This window comes from Megalobrama amblycephala, linkage group LG15 (genome assembly GCF_018812025.1).
Source record: "Megalobrama amblycephala isolate DHTTF-2021 linkage group LG15, ASM1881202v1, whole genome shotgun sequence".
In the NCBI taxonomy this organism is placed as follows: Eukaryota; Metazoa; Chordata; class Actinopteri; order Cypriniformes; family Xenocyprididae; genus Megalobrama; species Megalobrama amblycephala.
The window spans coordinates 6,924,459-6,945,307 of NC_063058.1; the positions used below are offsets into that span (position 1 = coordinate 6,924,459).

The following is a 20,849-nucleotide window of genomic DNA, read 5'->3' on the forward strand; positions in this document are numbered from 1 at the left end:
GAAAGGCCCTATATAAGTGAGCATTGCGCCATAGGCAACTCAGGCCATATCGACTGAAGCGACGACACTGAGCCGCAGCCTAGTGGCACGGCAAGTAACGCAGTACTCGTTCCGTATCTCAGGGAACCGAGGTTACGTTAGTAACCGATTAAGTTCCCTTTCGATACTTCACTCGTACTGCGTATGGGGGAACGAATTCAACCAAGCCGTGCCACTGCTGGGGAACGACTGGACTTGACCGGACACCGCGAGGGGACCGAGTGTCAAGTGAGAAGGCCGAAGCCGCCGTAACCCTTGTGCACTACGAGGGAGAGACTCCCAGGTTTTGCGTAAAACGCAGAACTAAGATGGCCGCGTAATTACGCTGAGAGGACCTGAGCCTGTAAGGTCGGAATGTCCAACTGATAAAATCTGGCAAAAGTGGACGGCGAGGACCAGCCGGCCGCCTCACAAATGTCTTTAATGGAAATTCCACTGGACCAGGCCCAAGATGAGGTCATACCCCTAGTGGAGTGGGCTCTTACTCCTATGGGGCAAGGGGTCCCCACCGAGGAATAGCAGAGCGTGATAGCGTCGACAATCCAACACGAAAGACGTTGCTTTGAGACCGGAAACCCTTTGGTGCGGCCGCCAAAGCAAACAAAGAGCTGATCAGACTGCCGGAAGGGTTGTGATCGCTCAATGTAAATGCGCAGTGCCCTGACAGGGCAAAGTAATTCTTGCTCCCGATCGCCCGGCATAGGGGGAAATGCAGAGAGCGAAATGATCTGCGATCTGAAAGGTGTAGAAAGCACCTTGGGAACGTAGCCCACCTTAGGTTTCAGCACGACTCTAGAGTCGTCTGGCCCGAACTCGAGGCATGCAGGGCTAACAGAAAGGGCCTGCAAATCGCCAACACGCTTGACCGACGCCAGTGCAAGAAGCAGGGCGGTTTTAAGCGTCAGGGGCCTAAGGTCTGCTTGGCGCAGTAGCTCAAAGGGCGGGCCCTTTAGAGCTCTGAGGACCAAATGGAGATCACAGGAAGGAACCGTAGGGGTCCGTGGTGGATGTAACCGCCTGGAACCCCTTAGAAACCTAACAACGAGGTTGTTCCGACCTACAGACTGGCCAGCAATAGGAGCGTGAAACGCTGCGATGGCTGCTACATACACTTTGAGCATGGAGGGGGCTCGCCCCGCGTCCAGGCGCTCCTGGAGGAAGGACAGTATATTGGCTACGTCGCATTCCTCAGGGTCTATGCTGCGTGTAGAACACCAGCTAACAAAGACCGCCCATTTCTGAGCATAGAGGCGTCTAGTGGACGGGGCTCTAGCATGTGAAATAGTTTTTAGCACGTTCTCGGGGAGGCCAGAAGGCTCCCGTCGAGAGACCACAGGTGCAGAGCCCACAGCTCCGGTCGTGGGTGCCAGATCGTTCCGTTCGCCTGAGAGAGGAGGTCCTGTCTCAGAGGAATCGGCCAGGGGGCTTTCGTGGAAAGCCTGAATAGCTCAGAGGTCCAAACTTGGCACCTCCAGAGCGGGGCCACTAACAGAACTCTGTGTCTGTCTTCCCTGACACGCCTGATCACCTGGGGGATCAGAGCGACCGGGGGAAAAGTGTAGAGAAGGGTGTTGGGCCAGGAGTGGGCCAGCGCATCTTCCCTCTTCGAAAAATAAATTGGGCAATGAGAGCTGTCTTGAGAGGCGAAGAGGTCTACCTCTGCCTTCCCGAATAACTCCCAAATGGTGTGAACTGTCTGGGGATGGAGCGTCCACCCGTCTGAGGGGACGTTGCTCCGGGACAGCATGTCTGCTCCCAGGTTGTTCTTTCCGGGAATGTGGGTCGCTCTGAGCGACCGAACCCGTGAAGAAGCCCATTCTAGCAGCCGTTTCGCCAGGGCGCATAAGTGGCTGGACGAAAGACCTCCTTGGCGGTTGATATATGACACCACTGTCATGCTGTCCGATTGGACTAAGACGTGGCGATCCGTCAAATGAGCCTGAAAGGCCTGTAGGGCTCGAATCACTGCCAGCATCTCGAGGCAGTTGATGTGCAGATGGCTTTCCTCGTGTGACCACGAGCCGAAGGCCGGACTGCCCTCGCACAGAGCGCCCCAACCCAGGTTGGACGCATCCGTGGATAGCACCGTCCTCCGTGACACCGCCTGTAGGGGTACTCCAAGACTGAACCAAGAGGGGTCCAGGGCCTCAGGGCTGCTATGCAGGCCTGATTGACCATGAGGCGCAAGCGGCCGTGCCGCCATGCGTGAGGAGGGACCCGAAATTTCAGCCAGTACTGAAGAGGCCGCATTCGTAGCAGGCCTAGCTGCAGCACCGGGGAGGCGGAAGCCATCAGCCCTAGCAACCTCTGGAACAGCTTCAGAGGGAGGTGAGCTTTGTTCTTGACGGAGGCCGCGAGCTGCTGAATGGTCAGAGCGCGCTCTGACGAGACTACTGCCGTCATACTGACAGAGTCGAGAACTGCACCCAGGAACGAGATACGTTGAGTGGGAAGCAGCGAGCTCTTGGCTGAATTGACCCTGAGACCCAGACACTGCAGGTGGCCGTACCGTAGTTTGAATCACCCCGCCAAAGCGCGGGGGCCTTCTGGCAAACTGGAGCGAGTAGCCTAGGCTTATGGTTCTCAGAATCCAACTTGATACACCGGGGATGGCTTGCCAAGCCTCGACCCGGGCAGCAAGGGGTAGAATGACATCGGATGGCGACCCGCTTAGAAGGGGGTTGCACACCGGTATGGTAGGAAGAGGAAATAAGCTCTTTAGAGGAGTGTGTAAAAATTGGGTCGCCGTGATAACGGCGGTTGTTGAGGATGCAGCAAGTGTGGGCCCTGTTACTGCAGGTTGCATTTGTCCCGCGCCCAGAGATAAACGAGGCGGAGGGGAGCATGTGCGAGCGAGCTTTCGGGGTGGTCCGGCCGTGGCGAGACATGCCCCGATCCTCTTCTTTTCTGGCTGATCAGGACGACTTCTGAGGCGCCGGGTCCAGCACGATCTTGGGCCGGGGTCCCTGGCATTTCGGGAAGGTCGTGCGCTTAGCAGAGCGCGAGCGGTGGCGGTGCTCTTTGGGCGGCGCAGCCTGAGAGGCAGAAGGGGCTGGTTTCGTCTGCTGAGCCGGCGCAGGCCTGGGGCGGCTAGGAGCAGATGCTGAGCTTGAACGTTTGGGCAGGAAATGTCTCATCGCTTGAGAAGACTTCTGTGCTGCCGTGAAACGCTCTGTAAACCCTTCCACTGCCGGTCCAAAGAGTCCTGACGGGGAAACAGGCGCATCGAGGAAGGCCGTCTTGTCCTGATCTTTGATTTCCGTCAGGTTAAGCCATAAATGGCGCTCTAGCACCACCAGGCTGGCCATTGATCTGCCAATGGCTTGGGCCGCTGCCTTTGTGGCCCGCAGGGCTAAATCAGTCGCGCTGCGGAGATCCCTGAAGGCGGTCTCTTCAGTGCCAGACTCGTCCATGGCGCGGAGAAGTTTGGCCTGGAAGACCTGGAAGATGGCCATAGAATGGAGCGCTGAGGCGGCTTGGCCAGCGGAGGCGTACGCTCTTCCTGCAAGGGCAGAAGTGGTCCTGCAGGGTTTGGACGGAAGGGAACGCTTCGTCTTCCAGCCCACGGCCGCGGGCGGACAGAGGTGAGCGGCCACTGCTTCGTCCAGGGGCGGCAGGTGTTCGTAGCCCTTCTCCTCCGAACCATCAACTGAGGTGAGGACTGAGCGGTGAGAAGTGTGCAGGCAGGCTGAATAGGGGGCGCGCCATAACTTCGCCAGCTCCTGATGAACCTCAGGACAGAACGGGGCCGAGCGTTGCTGAGGAGCTTGACGGCGGCCTGGGAGGAACCACTCGTCCAGGCGGCTTCGTGACGGCTCCTCTGGTGGAGCCCAGTCGAGGTCCAATTCCTCCACGGCTTTAGATAGGACGCGGAAAAGTTCGGCGTCCATACCCGCGCCGCGATCAATGGGCTCCAGGGGAGGCAGGGGGGCGGGGTCGTCAGACTCGCCCAGCCAGTGCTCCGGTTCAGAGGCTGCCAGAGACACGGAGTCATCGAGCTGCTCTTCGTCGGATCCGCCAAAGGAAACAAGGTCGCTTGCATCTGCCGAGGGACGTTGTTCAGGGCGGGAGAACAGTACAGGGGACTGTTCTCTGCTGGGAGAAGGCGAGGCATGCGGGCAGTGGGCCGACGTGAGCTCGCTCAGCTCAGCGCGCTGGGCCGGTCTTCCCCGCTGTCTCTTCCTAGCCGGCTCGCGGGAGGAAGGAGAGAGGAGTGCGCGATCGGCGGGGTCACTTCCCTTGAAGAAAGAAGCCCGTGAGCGCAGCGATGCCAGGCTCATAGACTCGCAGTGCGAGCAAGAGCCTCCAGCAAGCGCGTCATCTGCGTGGGACTTGCCCAGACATCCGACGCACTCGCCGTGGCCGTCTGCATCAAGCAGAGGGGCTCTGCACGTAGTGCAGTGGTGAGGCATTGAAAAATGCCGGGGCGCCGTGAAAACGACGATTGTGGTGCTCTTAAACGGCGAGGGCCGTAAGCGGTGAAAACCGCTGTGGAAAGTGCTCTTAATGCGGTGTGAGAACCGCGGAAAAATGCTCTATTAGATGCGCCGGATGGCGGCAGGAGACGCGCTGAGTCCGGGCCGGAAACAGGAAGCGGGAGGCGGCGGCTCGTCGACGGCGCGAAGGCGGCAGTCGGCGAGGGCGAAGGCGCAGGCGAATCCGGCGACTCAGCTGGGTCCGCTGCAGGGCCTCTTCGACGGCGGCAGAGCGTCTTCCAAGGCGGCGAGCTTCTTTCCAGGCGAGCAGGCTTCTGCGAGGAGAAGACAAGTCGTCGCTGAAGGAGAAAGGACTGAGTTGCCTATGGCGCAATGCTCACTTATATAGGGCCTTTCCCCGCCCATTTCGGCGGGAAAGTTCGCGCGCTTTGTCGCCATAGGCTGCGCAGCAAAGCCGCGCCGTCATTGGTTCAACGACTTACAATGAGTGAACCAATGACGATGCAGCTGCACTGCGTTATTGAAAAGGCTTCAGTAGCGGGGAAAAAGGGAGACTTTTCCCCCATACGCAGTACGAGTGAAGTATCGAAAGGGAACTGAGTATGTGTGAAACTAACCTTTTAATGTTCCAACTATTTGTTACAATGAAATATTACAGTGACTGCAGTGCATCAAGCGTGCCTACATTTTACTGTACATTACTAGCAAGTATTTTAGATTATTACACGAGGTATGCATTATGCCATAAAATAAATAAAATGGTGGATTTTTAAATGATATAGCCAAGTTTTCTAACACATGGAATTATTTAGCCTACTTTGTCAATATTGTGACCAAATTAGTGTGACCAGATTATTTAAAAATAAAACTGCATTTAATAATTCATTGATGTATGTCATATAAAATAATTAATATAATTCATTACAAATTATGTTGTCATAATTCATTGTTTAAAATCACTAGTTTGGCATTTAACCATTTTGTAAATTCCATCATTCAAAACAGTACAAAAAGAACCTTTGTTGAGACCAAAGATCAAAAAATGACTGTATTTCTGCAACTTTGTGGCATGTTACACAAAACCTTTGTGTTTATTTCAAATGATCAGAGAGAGAGAGAGCGGAATATAGTCATGTTAATGCATAAAACTATGCAAAAAAGTGGACCTCAAACAAATAAAATTAAATTAATAAATAAAAAGTATGACATGACCTATTAACTGTAAGGTCATTACTGTGTTTTTCAGGGAGCCTCACCTTGCAGCTCCAGAAAGCCCTCCTCATGTTTCTGAGACGTGTCTCGAGCTTCTTCCAGCTCAAGTAGGAGCTGCAGTACCTGAGCCCTCAGCTCCTCCAGCTCCTGCTCCTCAGACAGCTCATCCTTCACACCAGTCTTCTCATCCTTCACCTCCTTCTCGTCTGCATCGTTCAGCACGCTGCGCTCTTTTTCCGTGCTCATGACACTCTCCTGATGTTAGATTACTCTGTCACCTGAGCAGTAGAAAAAAGAAACAACGTTTAAGCCTGAACTAATAAATAATCAACACTTTTCGCTCAGAATGTCTCTATGTGTTTTCTACAAACTTCAGAGCTGGAGATTAATTCAAGGAATTCTTTTGGTTTGGTTTCTGCTCTGCATCATGGCTAATACACGTTAAAGATGGTAAATAAATAATTACAATTAAATGAATGTTCGTTCACTGACGAGCATATGTTTATTTTAAAACAATCTCTAACAAAGATGTTGTGATGTTGTGCCTGTATCATCAGCACTGGTGTTGTAACTCATTTATTGCTTAAAAGATTTTTTAAGATTTCTTACAATTGAGTATGACGTGTGTTAACATAAATAGTCTGACTAATAGCTCCATCTTGTGGTGAAGAGAGGCATGCAAAACACCAATGAATTATCATCCTGTACTTGAATGGGTGTTTCTACAATGTGGGTTCACAATGGTTGAGGAGAAGTATGATGGCTATGAGTCTTCTCCAGCTCCAGAACTCACAAGGGCTTTTGGTGAGCTGTCTGGACAGACAAGGTGGCACTATAATAAGCAACTTTACGTTTTAGCTAATAACTATAACAGAGCCGTGTATGACAGAATCAAATTTCTTTAAAGGTGTTTAGCAGATACACTTTTTATATTTGTTTGGTATGGCCTATTATGACTATTATGCCTATATCTTGTGTGCATAAACTCCAAACTTCTCAAAACTTTACATATGGAGAACAAGTCATTCTGAGCAAAACATGCTCAGTTTCATGATGTGCAGGAGGCTAACTGCAAATTCTAAACTATCAGCCATTATAACTAAAAGATGAAGGATGTGATATTAATGTTGTCCACTAGAGGGATCCACAATAGCTTTTTTCCTATCAGTTTCCATCACATTTTCACCATGGAAATAAATGCATTGTATACTGAAAGTATAGTTTTATATGATTAGTGTAGAAATCTGTTAAATACTTAAATAATAGACCTCAAATAAACATGTGACCCTTGCTGGTAAAATGAGTCGCAATGAGCAAATTTTCAAAAGGCAGTGGCTATTTGCACTAAGTGAAAATAGCATATTTTCTTAGCGATAGATGCTATTTACACTAAATACAAATAGCAATAGATGCTATTTACACTAAATACAAATAGCGATAAATGCTATTTACACTAAGTGAAAATAGCGCTACATATTTACACCATGTAAAAGTAGCCATTCTTTGCAATAAGAGTAAATAGTAATTAGATGCTATTTTACTTTAGGCTATATTGACAGTATTTTTTGTTCATTAACAGGATGCAATTATATCATAGAGTGTAAATGAATGCCTCATTGGGAGAATAAAATCCCTCCCTACACCTTCTCCTAATCCTACCCAATACTTTTATTAAACACTTGTTTGGCAGTTTATTTCCACTTTTAGTAAATTGTTTTCATTTTTATTAAAGAAAAATGCATTTCTGGTGTGATATGTGATGGGAAAATGGAGAAGAGCAAGCTCAGCAAAAGGCGGATTTGGTCTTGATCATGTTAAAAGCCAGGTATTACTGCTGCGCCACTGTTTTTAAACTTGAGTGGCCCAACCAGACATTGGTGGGTGGAGCTAGTGTAAATAGCATTTGCTATTCATTTGCTATTATAAGGGATGCTATTCACACTTAATGTAAATAGACATACCATTTTCAGCAATAATGAGTTATTTTCACATTCTCTATTAAAAAAACCTTCAAAATGTTGTATGATTTTTTTTTTGTTTGTTTCTGAAGGTTCCAAAACAAAATCACCTAGCAATCATACCTTAAAGTCCCTGGTAATAACACAGATTTGGCACACACCAAGTCAAAAACAAATATCTATAGGACAAATATATATTCAACTTATTTTTTCCATGATACCACAATTATTTAATTAACATGAATGGAACAGACAGCCTATATAAACCTACTGTACCGCACAGATCTAATAATGTTACACATCAGATGTTTTCCCCCAACAGTTAACCAAACGTTCACTTAAGACATAACAGATAATGTTTGCGTGAATACTCATAAAGGCATATTTTGAAATACTGTAGCTAATGTATATGTGTATATCGGGATCACGCGCTGGTGCGTTCACACCAGACGCAAATGAAGCGTTAATCACGAGTGATTTGCATGTTAAGTCAATGCAAAGACGCGATAGACATCCAGCGGCGTTTGACACGCGTATGGGTGATTTGCGCGAGTTGAAAAATCGGAATTTTGGCGAATATTCGCGCCGCGTTAACCAATCAGGAGCTTGCTCTAGTAGTGACGTGATTACAACATAGCGAGCGGAGGCAGAAATCCGAAACAACAATGGAGGACAAAATCATTGTCGCTATATGTGGATACCCGGAGCTGTACGATACATCTTCATACTTTTATAGAAAGTGAGTGAGGAGGTCGGACAATCTGGTAAAGGCGAGCATACACCAGGGGCGATTCTAGGATTTTGATTTTAGGGGGGCTCAGCCCCCAATAAGGGTATGATTAAAAAAATATTATTTGACTATTAGGGTAGGGTGGTATGCTACTAACCTTACTGCAATCCACTATTCCATTGTATTCCCTGTATTTCATATATGGGAGTAGGAGTACTGACTGAGCCATATACAACACTGTAATAAAAAAATAATTATTGGATGTGACCACTAGAAAATAGGGAATGTTGATTTTTTTCATCAATCTTCTCTGCCTCCACTTCATTCACTTTTTGCACTGACTTTTCTGAGAAACCAAAAAAATAATTTCAGTTCAGTTGACTGAAAGACAGTTAATAATTTCTTGCTGAGTGTCAATAATGTCAGGAGTCAGGACATTTGTGTTTATCCTTTGACGATACCACTGCTTTTTCTTATAAAATGTACAGGGAAATTGGCAGACAATTAAAACAATGTCAGGGTTCAATGACTGAAATGAATCTTGGGAACACAGTGGTATTGTGTGTGTGAGAGGCTGTCTACGTTCTATTCTCACCTGACTGTTGCTCATTTGCAGACCTACTCCCGCACGACAAGAAAAAATGTTGTACATCCATCTACAATGAAATATAAATTATTTTAGTTTTTTAGCTTTTTAGCCTTTATAATCAACAATACGGTTGGATATTCATAAAGTCACCCCATGAAAATTGATGTCATTTTAAGTATTTTAACTAACCAGCTAATATTCATTAAGAATATAGACAAACCATGTATTAATGTAATTGTCTATTGGCAATATGATTAATCTGTTCTATATTTATTTCTATTTATTAAAAATAACAACATGAATTATCAATTTGCCACTTCTATAAATCAAGTACAAATCTAGTATAAATAGTATAAATCAAGAAAATCAAAAATCCCTTTACTCTACGCTTACTCTAATTTATGTATCATGACACTCCTCCTGATTCATTATTACTTAATACAAAACTATATTTAATAATACAAAACAAAATAACTCCACATTCTCTCTCTGGGCCATTTAGTGCTTTCAGACAATGATGTGTGTCATTTCTGTGCATGGCTGCATAATGTAATGTCAAAATACATTATAATATGTCTGTAATTGTAAAAAGTAAATTAAAATAAATCATGATCGTTTTCTGAATCTAAAGTATGTTTTCATGGGTGTTAATCACTTCATTTTTGTAGGAATAAAAAACAACTATCACACAAGGGCTGAAGGTGAACGCAGCGAAACGTATTGGTATTGGATGAGAAACCGAGCCGTCCCGTGTGCTCCCAATGCTCCAGTAACATTACATTATGTAAACTGCAATGCATTTATGACAAAGAACTGCACCGATGCAGATGTAATATCATAGCATTAGCAATCTCTATTATATGTCTATGAGCAATCTATCAATAAATGCACGCACACACGACACACACCTTGTGCTCTCTGATGTTCGCTCTGCTCGGCGCCCCTGCAGATTGAAAAATGCGCTAAATCCAAGCAGACTCAGATAAGGGGAGGAGCCGAAACTTGACGCAGCTTGCCGCCGTTTCAAATGAGTTTTTTTAAAGGGGACTGAAGCGATCAAAAATTTATTAATCAAATATTTTTTTAGGGGGGCTGGGCAGAAGTTTAGGGGGGCTGAAGCCCCCCTAAAAAGGGCCTAGTGACGCCCCTGGCATACACTGTGCGATATCTGTGCGATTTCAGCAAGGTTACCAACTCACATTGTACGAGTAGATCGCGTGCGATGGAAAGCCAAAACGCACGATTTATGTGCTCACACCATGCGGTCCGATGGTCGAGACGACTTGACTGCTCACACTATGCGTTTGAAATATGCACGATAAACCCACGTACTGGGATGCGCCGATAGACAATATGTTTCCAGAGATATTGTCAAAAGCATCAGCTATGGATATCAAGAGGATTTAGCATTTCCAATTCATATTAAATAATAATAATAATAATAATTAGCCTATTATTATTATAGTAGTAGTAGTAGTAGTAATAGTATAGGGTAGGCCTATTTAATATTAAATTGATATTAGCTACAATTCATTTGGCCCGCAATATTTCATAGCGCATCACCGCATAACTGACGCGCTGCGAGGATAATAAAATATTTGATTAGCTTATAATTACTCCTCACCGAAAATTATTTAAAGACATTTATACAATGAATTAAAGGCATATAATTAAAATTATTAACAGTAGCCTATGTGTTCGCAGACTGCAATAACCAGTCAATGAAAAGCAGCTTCACTTCAAAAACAACCTGTTAAATACGAAATACTTCTCTTCTCATTTTTTCACCCACTACATAGCCTACAGTTTATGGGCCACAAGAGAAATATTAAGAAAATAAATTATGATATATAGCCTACCGCTATCAGGTTGAAGTAGGATTTATCTCTCGTTGTCTCTGAGAGAATATGCACCGAAAGCTCGTCGGTTATACTTTTATTTTTTTGTAAAGACTGGTGAATAATTGACAGGGGATTGAGACGTCTTCATCGGCATAACTCTTGCGCAAAGTTTGTACATTGCTTGTGTAATATAAAGTAGACACTGACTCGCCTTCCTGGTTTAAAATGGAAAAAATTCCTATATGCGACGTGACATTTTTCTTTATCACCAATTGCCAAATGATGGACAACTCACATTTCCGCATTTAATAAGTGAATATTAAATAGCCTACATGAGTAAATAGAAAGTGAAAAGCGAAACATATAAATTAATTATTAAGTAAATTAATACAAGATGCATCGGTTATGTACACCCAGGTGGCTTGAAAGACGTGGGTTTATCCATCATGCAACACGAACTGGAGGTAAGCAACATTTTGCTAAATTGCAGCTAGTTTGATAGCTACAGAACTTAAAGATCTCCCTCTTTTCGTTTTCTTTCTTGCTGCATTGAAGATTGGTTTAATTTCTTTTTTCGCGCAGGCGCAGTGGGGTGAAAAACACAGGGTTTAGGCAAGTCGGTTCATAGCTCTGCTTCAACTGTGCGATATCCTCACGAGGGGCGACCAAATTTCTGACATGCCAGAACTTCATCCGACCATGCGATTGCAGTCGGGAGAGGTTTATCGCCACTCGTTTCCCCGTGTACACTGCACGAACACTGCACGACAAACGACACACGACAAAGCTGAAAATCGGCCCGACTCAAAAAAGAGTCGCACGAGTCAGAATTCGGCTCAAAATCGGACGAAAATCGCACAGTGTATGCCTGCCTTAAGTTGTAGCCTACATATTGAGACTACAAGCTAGATTGCAGTCAAGCTAGCTTTACAACTACTTTCCCGCTGACGAGTTGATGTGTTTATTACGGAGCCCCGGACATGACATGCAGGAAAAAAATAGAAGGCTAAATTGTGCGCACGATTTACTAATTCGTTCCCTTGATTTACTAAAACGTGCGCACAATTTAGTAAATCGAGAGAACGAATTTGTAAATCGTGCGCACGAATTAGTAAATCGAGGGAACGAATTAGTAAATTGTGCGCACGAATTAGTAAATCGAGGGAACGAATTAGTAAATCGTGCGCACAATTAAATTTTTCCCCTTGCATATCAGGTGCGGGGCTCCGTAGTTTATTCAGAGGAAGTGTGCAGAAAGAAGTGGAAGAGTCTGAAGCCCCTCCCATGACGCGAATTCGCGTGTGTTGTGAAGTGATTTTCACACGCGAAAGAAGCAAGTAAATTTAAAATCTTCAAGCGTCCTAACGATTTATTTGCGCAAGTCGCATCTGGTGTGAACGCCCCATGAGGCGTCTTTGTGCACGCGCAGCGCGCTTTGCCTTGCGCGACTCGAGTAAGATCGTTTTGTTTACATAATCGTGAGTTTGAAAATCACTATATATATTTACAAAGTTGGAATGCTTTGCTTTAAAATGATACCAATCGTATGCCGAGAGGAAGCGCGAGTCATCGAGAAGCGGGCAGAGAGAAAAAAGAAGAAGAATTTTTTCACTTTTTTTTGGCTGCTCGAAATTAACCCGTGCGCATTCCAACTCCTTTTGCCAGCACGGGTCACATCAGATTGCCAGACATGATTAAATATATTGCTGTCTGTTTAAAACGAAGAGCCATTTTTGCTAGATAATTTATATTATAAAATTTCTATAAAGACACACTTATTTACTGGTGTGGTATGAATAATAAAATTGTTAAACTGCAAGCAGACATCACTTTCTCATATAACCTGATACCAGGTCAGAAGAACCTGCAGCCCAACAATTATTCGATTTATTTACTTTTTAATATGTTGTTTTAAATAATATGATTTTCTGTGTAATATTTCTGCATTTCAGTATTGTACTATTTTAGAATATGTTAAAAATACTACATGATTTATTTACTTGGTTTTAGTTTTAGTTCTACAAAACATTTCACATTAGAATTTAAGCAGAACAGTTGACACAAATAACACTGTTTTAAAGGTTAGAAGGGAACAAACATTATAGAAATAAATAATACAAATGAAAGGGCCTTAAGATAAATGCTTCAGATAAAGTTTTGAGCTGCAAATGATATCTTCTCATTAATTTGAAATTGTCCTGTGGCAAACATGCAATTCAAAGTTTTGCAGTTATATTTTATCTTTGCTATTGGAACTTTTATATGTTAAAAACAATATTCCTATTATTATTAGAAACAATACACACTAAAATGAAAAGGGAGTGTGTTTTTAAATTCTGAATTTTTCCTGTAATTCATTCTGTATATTGTGAATTAACTGAAGAAACAAATTAAAGAAAGCCACTGAAAGCATTAAAAACTTTCAATTATTAAACAGTACTTTCTGTTCACATAATCTAGCATGCTGAGCTGTAATGGGTGTAATAAGGAACACAGTCAAACATATAGTTCTGACGTCAGTGTGGGAATATTCTCATCCATGAAGGGATTAATCTGTCGCTGGGATGAGGATGTTTCATTAAAGTTTGATAAAGTCAAGTTGTGACTGGGAAATGAAGTAATACATCAAAGGAAGCACAGTGACTCATCCATGGTACAGTATAAGCCTTTTTTTCTTTTCTCTGTTCTTAACTTATGATATTCTAGTTTTGTCTTTATGAAACTCATTACAGTATTTTAAATTTATACATAAAATTAGGTTTCAATATTCATTGACATTTTTCTGCTTGAAGTACAATGATAAAAATGCAGCTTTCTCTGCCTCTGTGAAATTGCCTTAAATCAGAGCAGAGCAAATGTACCTTTTCACGCATCTCCTGACCTTGGTATTACTTTAGCAAACAGATGTGTGTATGTGTACATGACTATTTATGGTTTGGGGAAAAAACAGTCTACCAAAGGGAGCTAAAACCGACAAAGCTTCCTCAATTGTAAAATGTCTATATTAAAAAAATCAAATGTTTTTATTCTAAAAATACAAAAAAATTGTGTGTCTAATGTTTGTTCATGTCTTGTATTTGTGTAGCGGTGTAGGCGTCCATGAATAATCTATGCCACCCCCTCTGTGATTCTTTGTAGCAGCTCCTCATGTTCACAGTAACCCACAGCAGCTCATCAAAAACCCTTTGAGCACCAAAGCTGAGAACGAGAGCAAGATAAAAGCAGATACAACTCATTTAGACTGACAAAATCAAAAAGGAAGAAGTGATTCACATCATCTGTTCCCTTGTGCCACTGAAGAAAACCCACTCTTTTTTGGTAATAATAATAAAAATGCTTGTAGCATTAATGTTTTCAGAAAGCAGTGAAACATAATGTCAATTTTACAAACAACACAAGCAGAGATAATTTAATCCATCATGTCATGCTGGCATTTAAGTGTAATCAAGCCAAAAGACACATTACTATAACAAAAAAATAAGGTATCACTTAGAATACTGAAAAAAAAAAAATGAACATAAATGATTTTAGCAAATGGCTGCAATATAACAAAGACTGAAAAATTTAAGGGGGTCTGAATACTTTCTGTACCCACTGTAGTAGGACTATGTTGGCACACTGAATGGACAGATTGTCACAATGAAGCAGCGATAATAGCAACCATTTTCTGGAACAGAAGTTTGAATGGGCAGTTTTATGCAAATGGAAGTGGGTGTTTGCTCAGGTGACCCACTCTCTTTGGTGCCCCCTCCAGTTAGCTTGAACTGAAGGCCAAAGCTTAGACATGATCAGTGTCAGCAAACTCCCCTAAGAGGTCTACGAAGGGCAGTGTTGGGGCAAAGTAGACTATGGTGTCTTGCTCTCCTGTTGTCTGCCCTCTCCCATTTTAAGTCTAGGAATTATAGGTGTGAAGCATGTCAGCGCACTCCCCTACTAATTCAGCAGTAAAAGGTCTTTCAGTTTTCTCCTGCTAAAGCAGAAGCTGATGCCTGGTTATGGACAGCTAGCACACGGGAAATGTTCTGTATGCCTGGCATTCTGCTCTCTCGCCAACTGCCCCTCCAAAATAGTTAGTTGGAGGCAATGGTGTAGACATGATTATGTCGGCACTCTCCCCTGATGATCTGCAAGATAGAAGGTTGTCAAAACAGAAGTCAGTTACATCACCTTATGATGTCCCATTTTACACCTTTGCTCGCTCCAGTTTGGAGCTGGAGGATATTTCCCTGGCAGATTTCCTGGAAGAATCTTTGTTCCCCTCCCCTAGGAGGATTTAGCGTATAGAGCCTGGCAGATGTGAGATGAGGTGGACAGAGTTACAAGAGCAAACCATAAATTTGTCACCCTCCCTAATTGATCAGACTGGGGATTAAAGCAGGGCTATACTGCCTTGTGGATATCTGACAAGTACAGAGCTTGGCAGGTGAGAGCTGAAGTGGACAGAGTCGCAAGTGGAAGCCCACTTTCTCATCTGTTGCCCTCCCCAATTCATCAGATTGGGGATTAAAGCAGGGTTATATGCTTCCTTGTGGATGGGTTGCTTTTAGGTATACCCCTTTCAGGCTAATTGAAGGTCAGAGTGGGGCACTCTGGCATAGTGAGGTGGACTGAATCATAGTTGGCGATCCATTCTCTCACCTGTTGCCCTCTCCAGTACATTAAGTCTGGGGTCTAGCCTGCAGAGGTGTTACCTTGCATACTCCCTTTGGTAGGGCCGCACCTTAAGATCTTTACAGGTAAGTATTTGGCAGAGGCCAGGGTACTAGTAGGCTGACATGACAGAGAGATGATGAGTAGATTTGCTGTGAGCATTTCCATATTCCACCTGTAGCTTTCATTGGACATAGTCCCATGGATTTTGTCTGTGAACTCCCCCGGATAGCTCTACTCTCAGGGACTGCCTGTCTTGTAGCTGATAGGCTACGGCTGGCCTAATGCTGGAGTTCCCTCTTTCAGGTATTCATAAACCATGGAAGTTTTGGGGTCTTCCCTGGTGCCTCTAGGCTTTAGGTTCTCTAAGAGAGTGGGGCTATTGGTCTTTGTCACATAAGATGCTTCCTTACTGAATGTTGACACTTAATTCAACTCCAGGCATAGGTCCATTGAAGTTGTTCAGTGCTTGGGCTTGCCAAAATTGTGCTCTGGATCGATTTTTAGACTAGAACTAGAACCTTCATTTTAAATTTTTATTTTTTTGGCACCTGTGGTGAAAGGATAAGAAAAAAAGACAAAGGGGGCTGGGATGTACCAGTAACTCACGAGACCTGACACAGGAGAAAAATCCTGATTAGGCAATAAGCATTGTAATTTGCTGTCACTGCCCACTAACTTAAGAAGTAATATCTTGGCTCCAGGACAGCCCATTTAATGGTCAATGGATTTTTCTATTGTAATTGCATTGCTGCAGGGAACAGCTTATGGCTAATGATAATCACAGGATGCTTCTTACCTTGTATTGTCTGTGAAAGGACAGCCCCAAATCCAATTTTTGATGTGTTTGTTCGAAAGATGAAGGGTCTGTTGAAATTTTGAGGCATGTAGAATCGCCTGTTTTTGGCTCTTTCAGAACCCCAGTCAACACCACTCTCTCGTCCTGTCACTTCTTTGTCAGGTCCTTTAGAGGGCAAGATATCGAGGTGAAGTTAAGAATGAAACAAACAGTAGTATCTGGCCAACCTTGTCCAAGAAGGTGCCACATATATTTAGTAAGGCTGCAACATCCATTAATCTTTTGCAGGTGCAAGGTGCCCCAAACAAGCCAAGGGAAGCCAATGGTACTGCCAATGGCACCCAGGAAAACTGAGCACTATCTTTTTCTTTTACTGAAGCAGGCCCAGTTCCAGAATCAAATAAATGGTTAACAGTTCTGGGCTCTGGTTCAGATTCCTCCTAATGTTTCTTTTTCTTTAATGGTTCCTTTAAAGAAGTCATGATATAAGGCAGTGGTTCCCAACCCTGGTACTGGAGTAACCCCAACTCTGCACATGTTTGATGTTTTGATTATCTGACACACCCATCTGAGGTCTTTACTAATGAGTCATGATATAAGGAATCAAAATCTTAAGCTTTTTACATAAGAGGTTGTTGTACTCTAAGTTTTAGAACTCCTCCTCCTCACTGCAAAAAAAGCCAAATGTTTTTCTTATTCTTTTCCACATTGTGACATCACACTAGACATTCACATTTGAACACCTGTACAACTTTCTTTACCATATTACTTCCATAGCTCACCTAGCAGCAATGAGAAGTGAGATGCCAAGAGGAAAGAAGTACTCAGGTCACATCAGGCACTTTAAGACACCCAAAGTTTACTGCAACTTTTGAACTAGATTGCACCAAGATTCCCAGGTGAAAAAAAGTACAGTTCTATAATGTACTTAAAGGTGCCCTAGAACCAGATTTTACAAGATGTAATATAAGTCTAAGGTGTCCCCTGAATGTGTCTGTGAAGTTTCAGCTCAAAATACCCCATAGATTTTTAATTTTTTTTTTAACTGCCTATTTTGGGGCATCATTAACTATGCACCGATTCAGGCTGCCGCCCCTTTAAATTGCGCGCTCCCTGCCCCCCGAGCTCTCGACTATAATACAGTGCATTTACAAAGTTCACACAGCTAATATAACCCTCAAATTTATCTTTACAAGATGTTCGGCATGCATACTGCATGCATGCGTCGGATCATGTGAGTATAGTATTTATTTGGATGTGTGACATTTGATTCTGAATGAGTTTGAGGCTGTGCTTCATGGCTAAAGCTAACATTACACACTGTTGGAGAGATTTATAAAGAATGAAGTTGTGTTTATGCATTATACAGACTGCAAGTGTCTCTTGTCTCCATGAATACAGTAAGAAACAATGGTAACTTTAACCACATTTAACAGTACATTAGCAACATGCTAACAAAACATTTATAAAGATAATGTACAAATATCACTAAAAATATCATGTAATCATGGATCATGTCAGTTATTATTGCTCCATCTGCCATTTTTCGCTATTGTTCTTGCTTGCTTACCTAGTCTGATGATTCAGCTGTGCACAGCTCCAGACGTTAATACTGGCTGCCCTTGTGTAATGTCTCAAAATAGCACAGTTGACTTAGATGTTCTTAAGATTATCTTAAGAAGTACTAAAGAAGAATTTTTAGTATATTAAGTACCAAATTAGTGCGCGAAAAATAGAGCACTTTAAGTACATTTTGGAAGTGTACTTTTTTTACCTGGGTTATTATATGAGAGAATATTGCCAGACCATTAAGCTGTTTGTAAATGTGGAAAAGGACATCCTATCGTCACTGGATGATAGTGACATGTCAAAAGCACCAATAGACTCATGGTCCTGTTCTGTTTTATGCCCTGGTACAGCCTTTTGGTCCTATTCTTTCACAGCCTTGCAATTACCCTATGGTCTGTGTCCACATTGCTCAAAGGGCCTGATCCAAGTCCACCACTGCACAAAGGCCATCGCTCCCTGATTCAGGACTGGGTCCACCACAACTTGTTTCAAGGCCCAGACCCAGAACCACCACTGCTCCAATGCCCATGTCCGGGTCTGCCATTGCTCTAAGGCCCAAGTTCCGATCCAGTGTGAGTCCCTGCACAATCAACTCCCAAAGTCACCTGCCCTGAGTCCTAGATGAAAAATTCATAATTACTGGTCACCAGCATAAGGTATGTCTAAAGTATGATGCTAGTTGCTGGCTTGCTGGTCCCCAGCATGGAGATTGAAAGTGCTAGTGAACCACTTACACCAGCATAGTTTCGCTTGAGAACAGCGTGACACTAGCTATGTTTCCATCCACCTATTTTTATGCACATTTTGAGATATCACATAAAAACTGCTGGATGGAAACACCAAGATGCGCATAATTTCTAAAAATGTGCATAAAAATGTATGCACTCATTTGAGTCAGATAAACTTATCCGATAAGAAAACATGCGCATAAACTACGATGGAAACACATTTACTGAATAAATTCCTTGATGCGCATCAAAAAAAAATTTAATGCAAGTTTATCAGGAAGAGACAAATTTGTTCTCTTTGACTCACTGGATGGAAACACTGCTGCATTCGCAAATGTCTTATACAATATTCCAATTTTGCACATAAGTTAAATGTGCAACTTTGGATGAAAACATAGCTAATGCCAGCTCTAACCAGCAGAAACCAGCCTGGACCCAGATGGAATTCATGCTGGTTTTTGCTACAGTATATTTTTCAGCAGGGTTGCCTGAACACTACAAAATGTTACCAAGGTTCCAGCACCTTTTGACCAAACAATTTCAAAGGTGCTTTTGTCATATGCATAGTGATGCTCTCTCTCTCTCTCCCTCTCTGTCCAAGACTTCAGGAAGAGCTCATCAGAGCTGAAGGCAACTTTGCTCTTTTGCATTATTGTGGTTTGGTGTTAATATGTGTGTGAGTATGTGTGTGTGTGGGCTCAGGGCATCACTGCATTAGTGTGGATGGGTGTTAGTGGGCGAGAGAGTGTGTGGGTGCTGCGAATTGGCAGGTACAACAATGTGCTGTGTGGGCGAAAGAGAGAACTCTTTGAGTGAAGGGGTGAAATGAGGCAGTGAATATGGAGGAGGATCAAAGAAAACATATTAATTAATGGAAAAGAGATATGCATTATCTGTTTCAAAGACCACTAATGAAAATAAAGGGTTTGTTTGTGATACCCTCTGCATTTTCACCAGAGATTCTGCTCTATTACAAATAAACATGTGAATGATAAACAATTAATTTGTTATCAGTTTAATAATAAAGATTCAATTCTACACACTTTTAATTTTCATCTTTTGTTATGCAGCACTCTTAATACTGCATCTAATATACGAGAGCTTTAAAGGTGGCAAATTGATAGGATTTAACTTTACCTGTCCACTTATAATAAAATGTTCTTTCTGGTGCACTTCTTCTATTAATAGATCAGTTCTGTTATGAATATTGTTGTCCAAACTTTGCTAGCATTCAGTATAAGCACATTTTCATTTTGTGTATTTTCATCACCATCGAAATGACACACCACTTATTGTAACTTCTTAATCATCTGAGCTCCAAATCCAGCAAATTCATTCGGTTGACAAAATCTCAATGATTTACAGAGATGAGAACTGTTACTAGCAACAACAAATACATAAAATAAAAAATAACAAACATTAATATATAAATAATTATAAATATATAAAATAAAAAAATAAAATAAAAAACTTTATCGGTATTAAAACTACTGAAACATCATTGACAAAAAGCTACATTTAGCCTACTTAAGCAAAAATGTTTACTTGCATTCTAGTACTCCTAATATGTTATAAAATGCAAGTGGACTCATTTATTAGTTTTATATAACTGCTAATGAAAAATAGTTGACTGTATAAAGAAAAAAACAGCTACAGACAGAACATAAAAAAACAGAATTCAGAGTAAAACAATGCAATTCAATTATCCACACACCAAAACATTAATCAGAAACTTCAGTATAGCCTTAATCTATAAAGAGAAACAGATATTTTTTACCTGCTGATTTGATGATTCCATGTCCATGATAATCATCAGCAAAAGAGCACACAGAGTGAAGAGAGAAACACTGACACGCTCTTGCCCTCGCTCCCTTGCTCCCTCCCTCTCACTCTCTCTTTCTCTCTCACCAACAAATTATGTAAGGGATAACGTACACTGTATTGTAGTTTCCAGTCATAACCACAAAATAAACCCGACAGGGCATCAGGATGCCTATGCCAAGAGGAGCCATTTATTACACAGCTACTCATCAAATAAATTAATAAAAGGACATTAAATATTGATATAAATTAATTTTTTTATTATGTGAGAAGAAAAAGAGTGTTACAAGAGACGAGAAACTGGTAGAGAAAGAAATCTGTTGCCTGGGTCAACAGTCTATGTTTTAGTGTTTATTAAAAAATATTTGTCCAAAGAATGCCACAGTTAACCAATAAGAATCAAAGGTAACGCTTTATTTTAAGGTGACGCAGTTACATGTTACTACATGTGCTTACTTACAGTAAATTATGCATAAT

The 20,849-nt window shown here is 42.6% G+C and overlaps 1 protein-coding gene across 4 annotated transcripts in view; it reads right to left on the reverse strand.

Moving 5' to 3' along the window:
• The window catches only part of ccdc136b (coiled-coil domain containing 136b), a 43,482-nt gene extending 23,031 nt beyond the window's left edge, over positions 1-20,451 (reverse strand). The window contains exons 1-4 of one of the 4 annotated variants that reach the window (XM_048158308.1): positions 20,329-20,451; positions 16,255-16,419; positions 8,971-9,031; positions 5,732-5,965 (exon numbers count right to left, since the gene is read on the reverse strand). In XM_048158308.1, the coding sequence (XP_048014265.1) occupies positions 5,732-5,933 (202 nt within the window). In that variant the 5' untranslated portion in view covers positions 5,934-5,965; positions 8,971-9,031; positions 16,255-16,419; positions 20,329-20,451. Of the gene's footprint in view, positions 1-5,731; positions 5,966-8,970; positions 9,032-9,872; positions 10,128-16,254; positions 16,420-20,328 lie in introns of those variants that run through there. The other 3 variants (XM_048158307.1, XM_048158309.1, XM_048158310.1) reach the window with 3 other exon arrangements.
• Between the last annotated feature and the right edge of the window lie 398 nt (positions 20,452-20,849).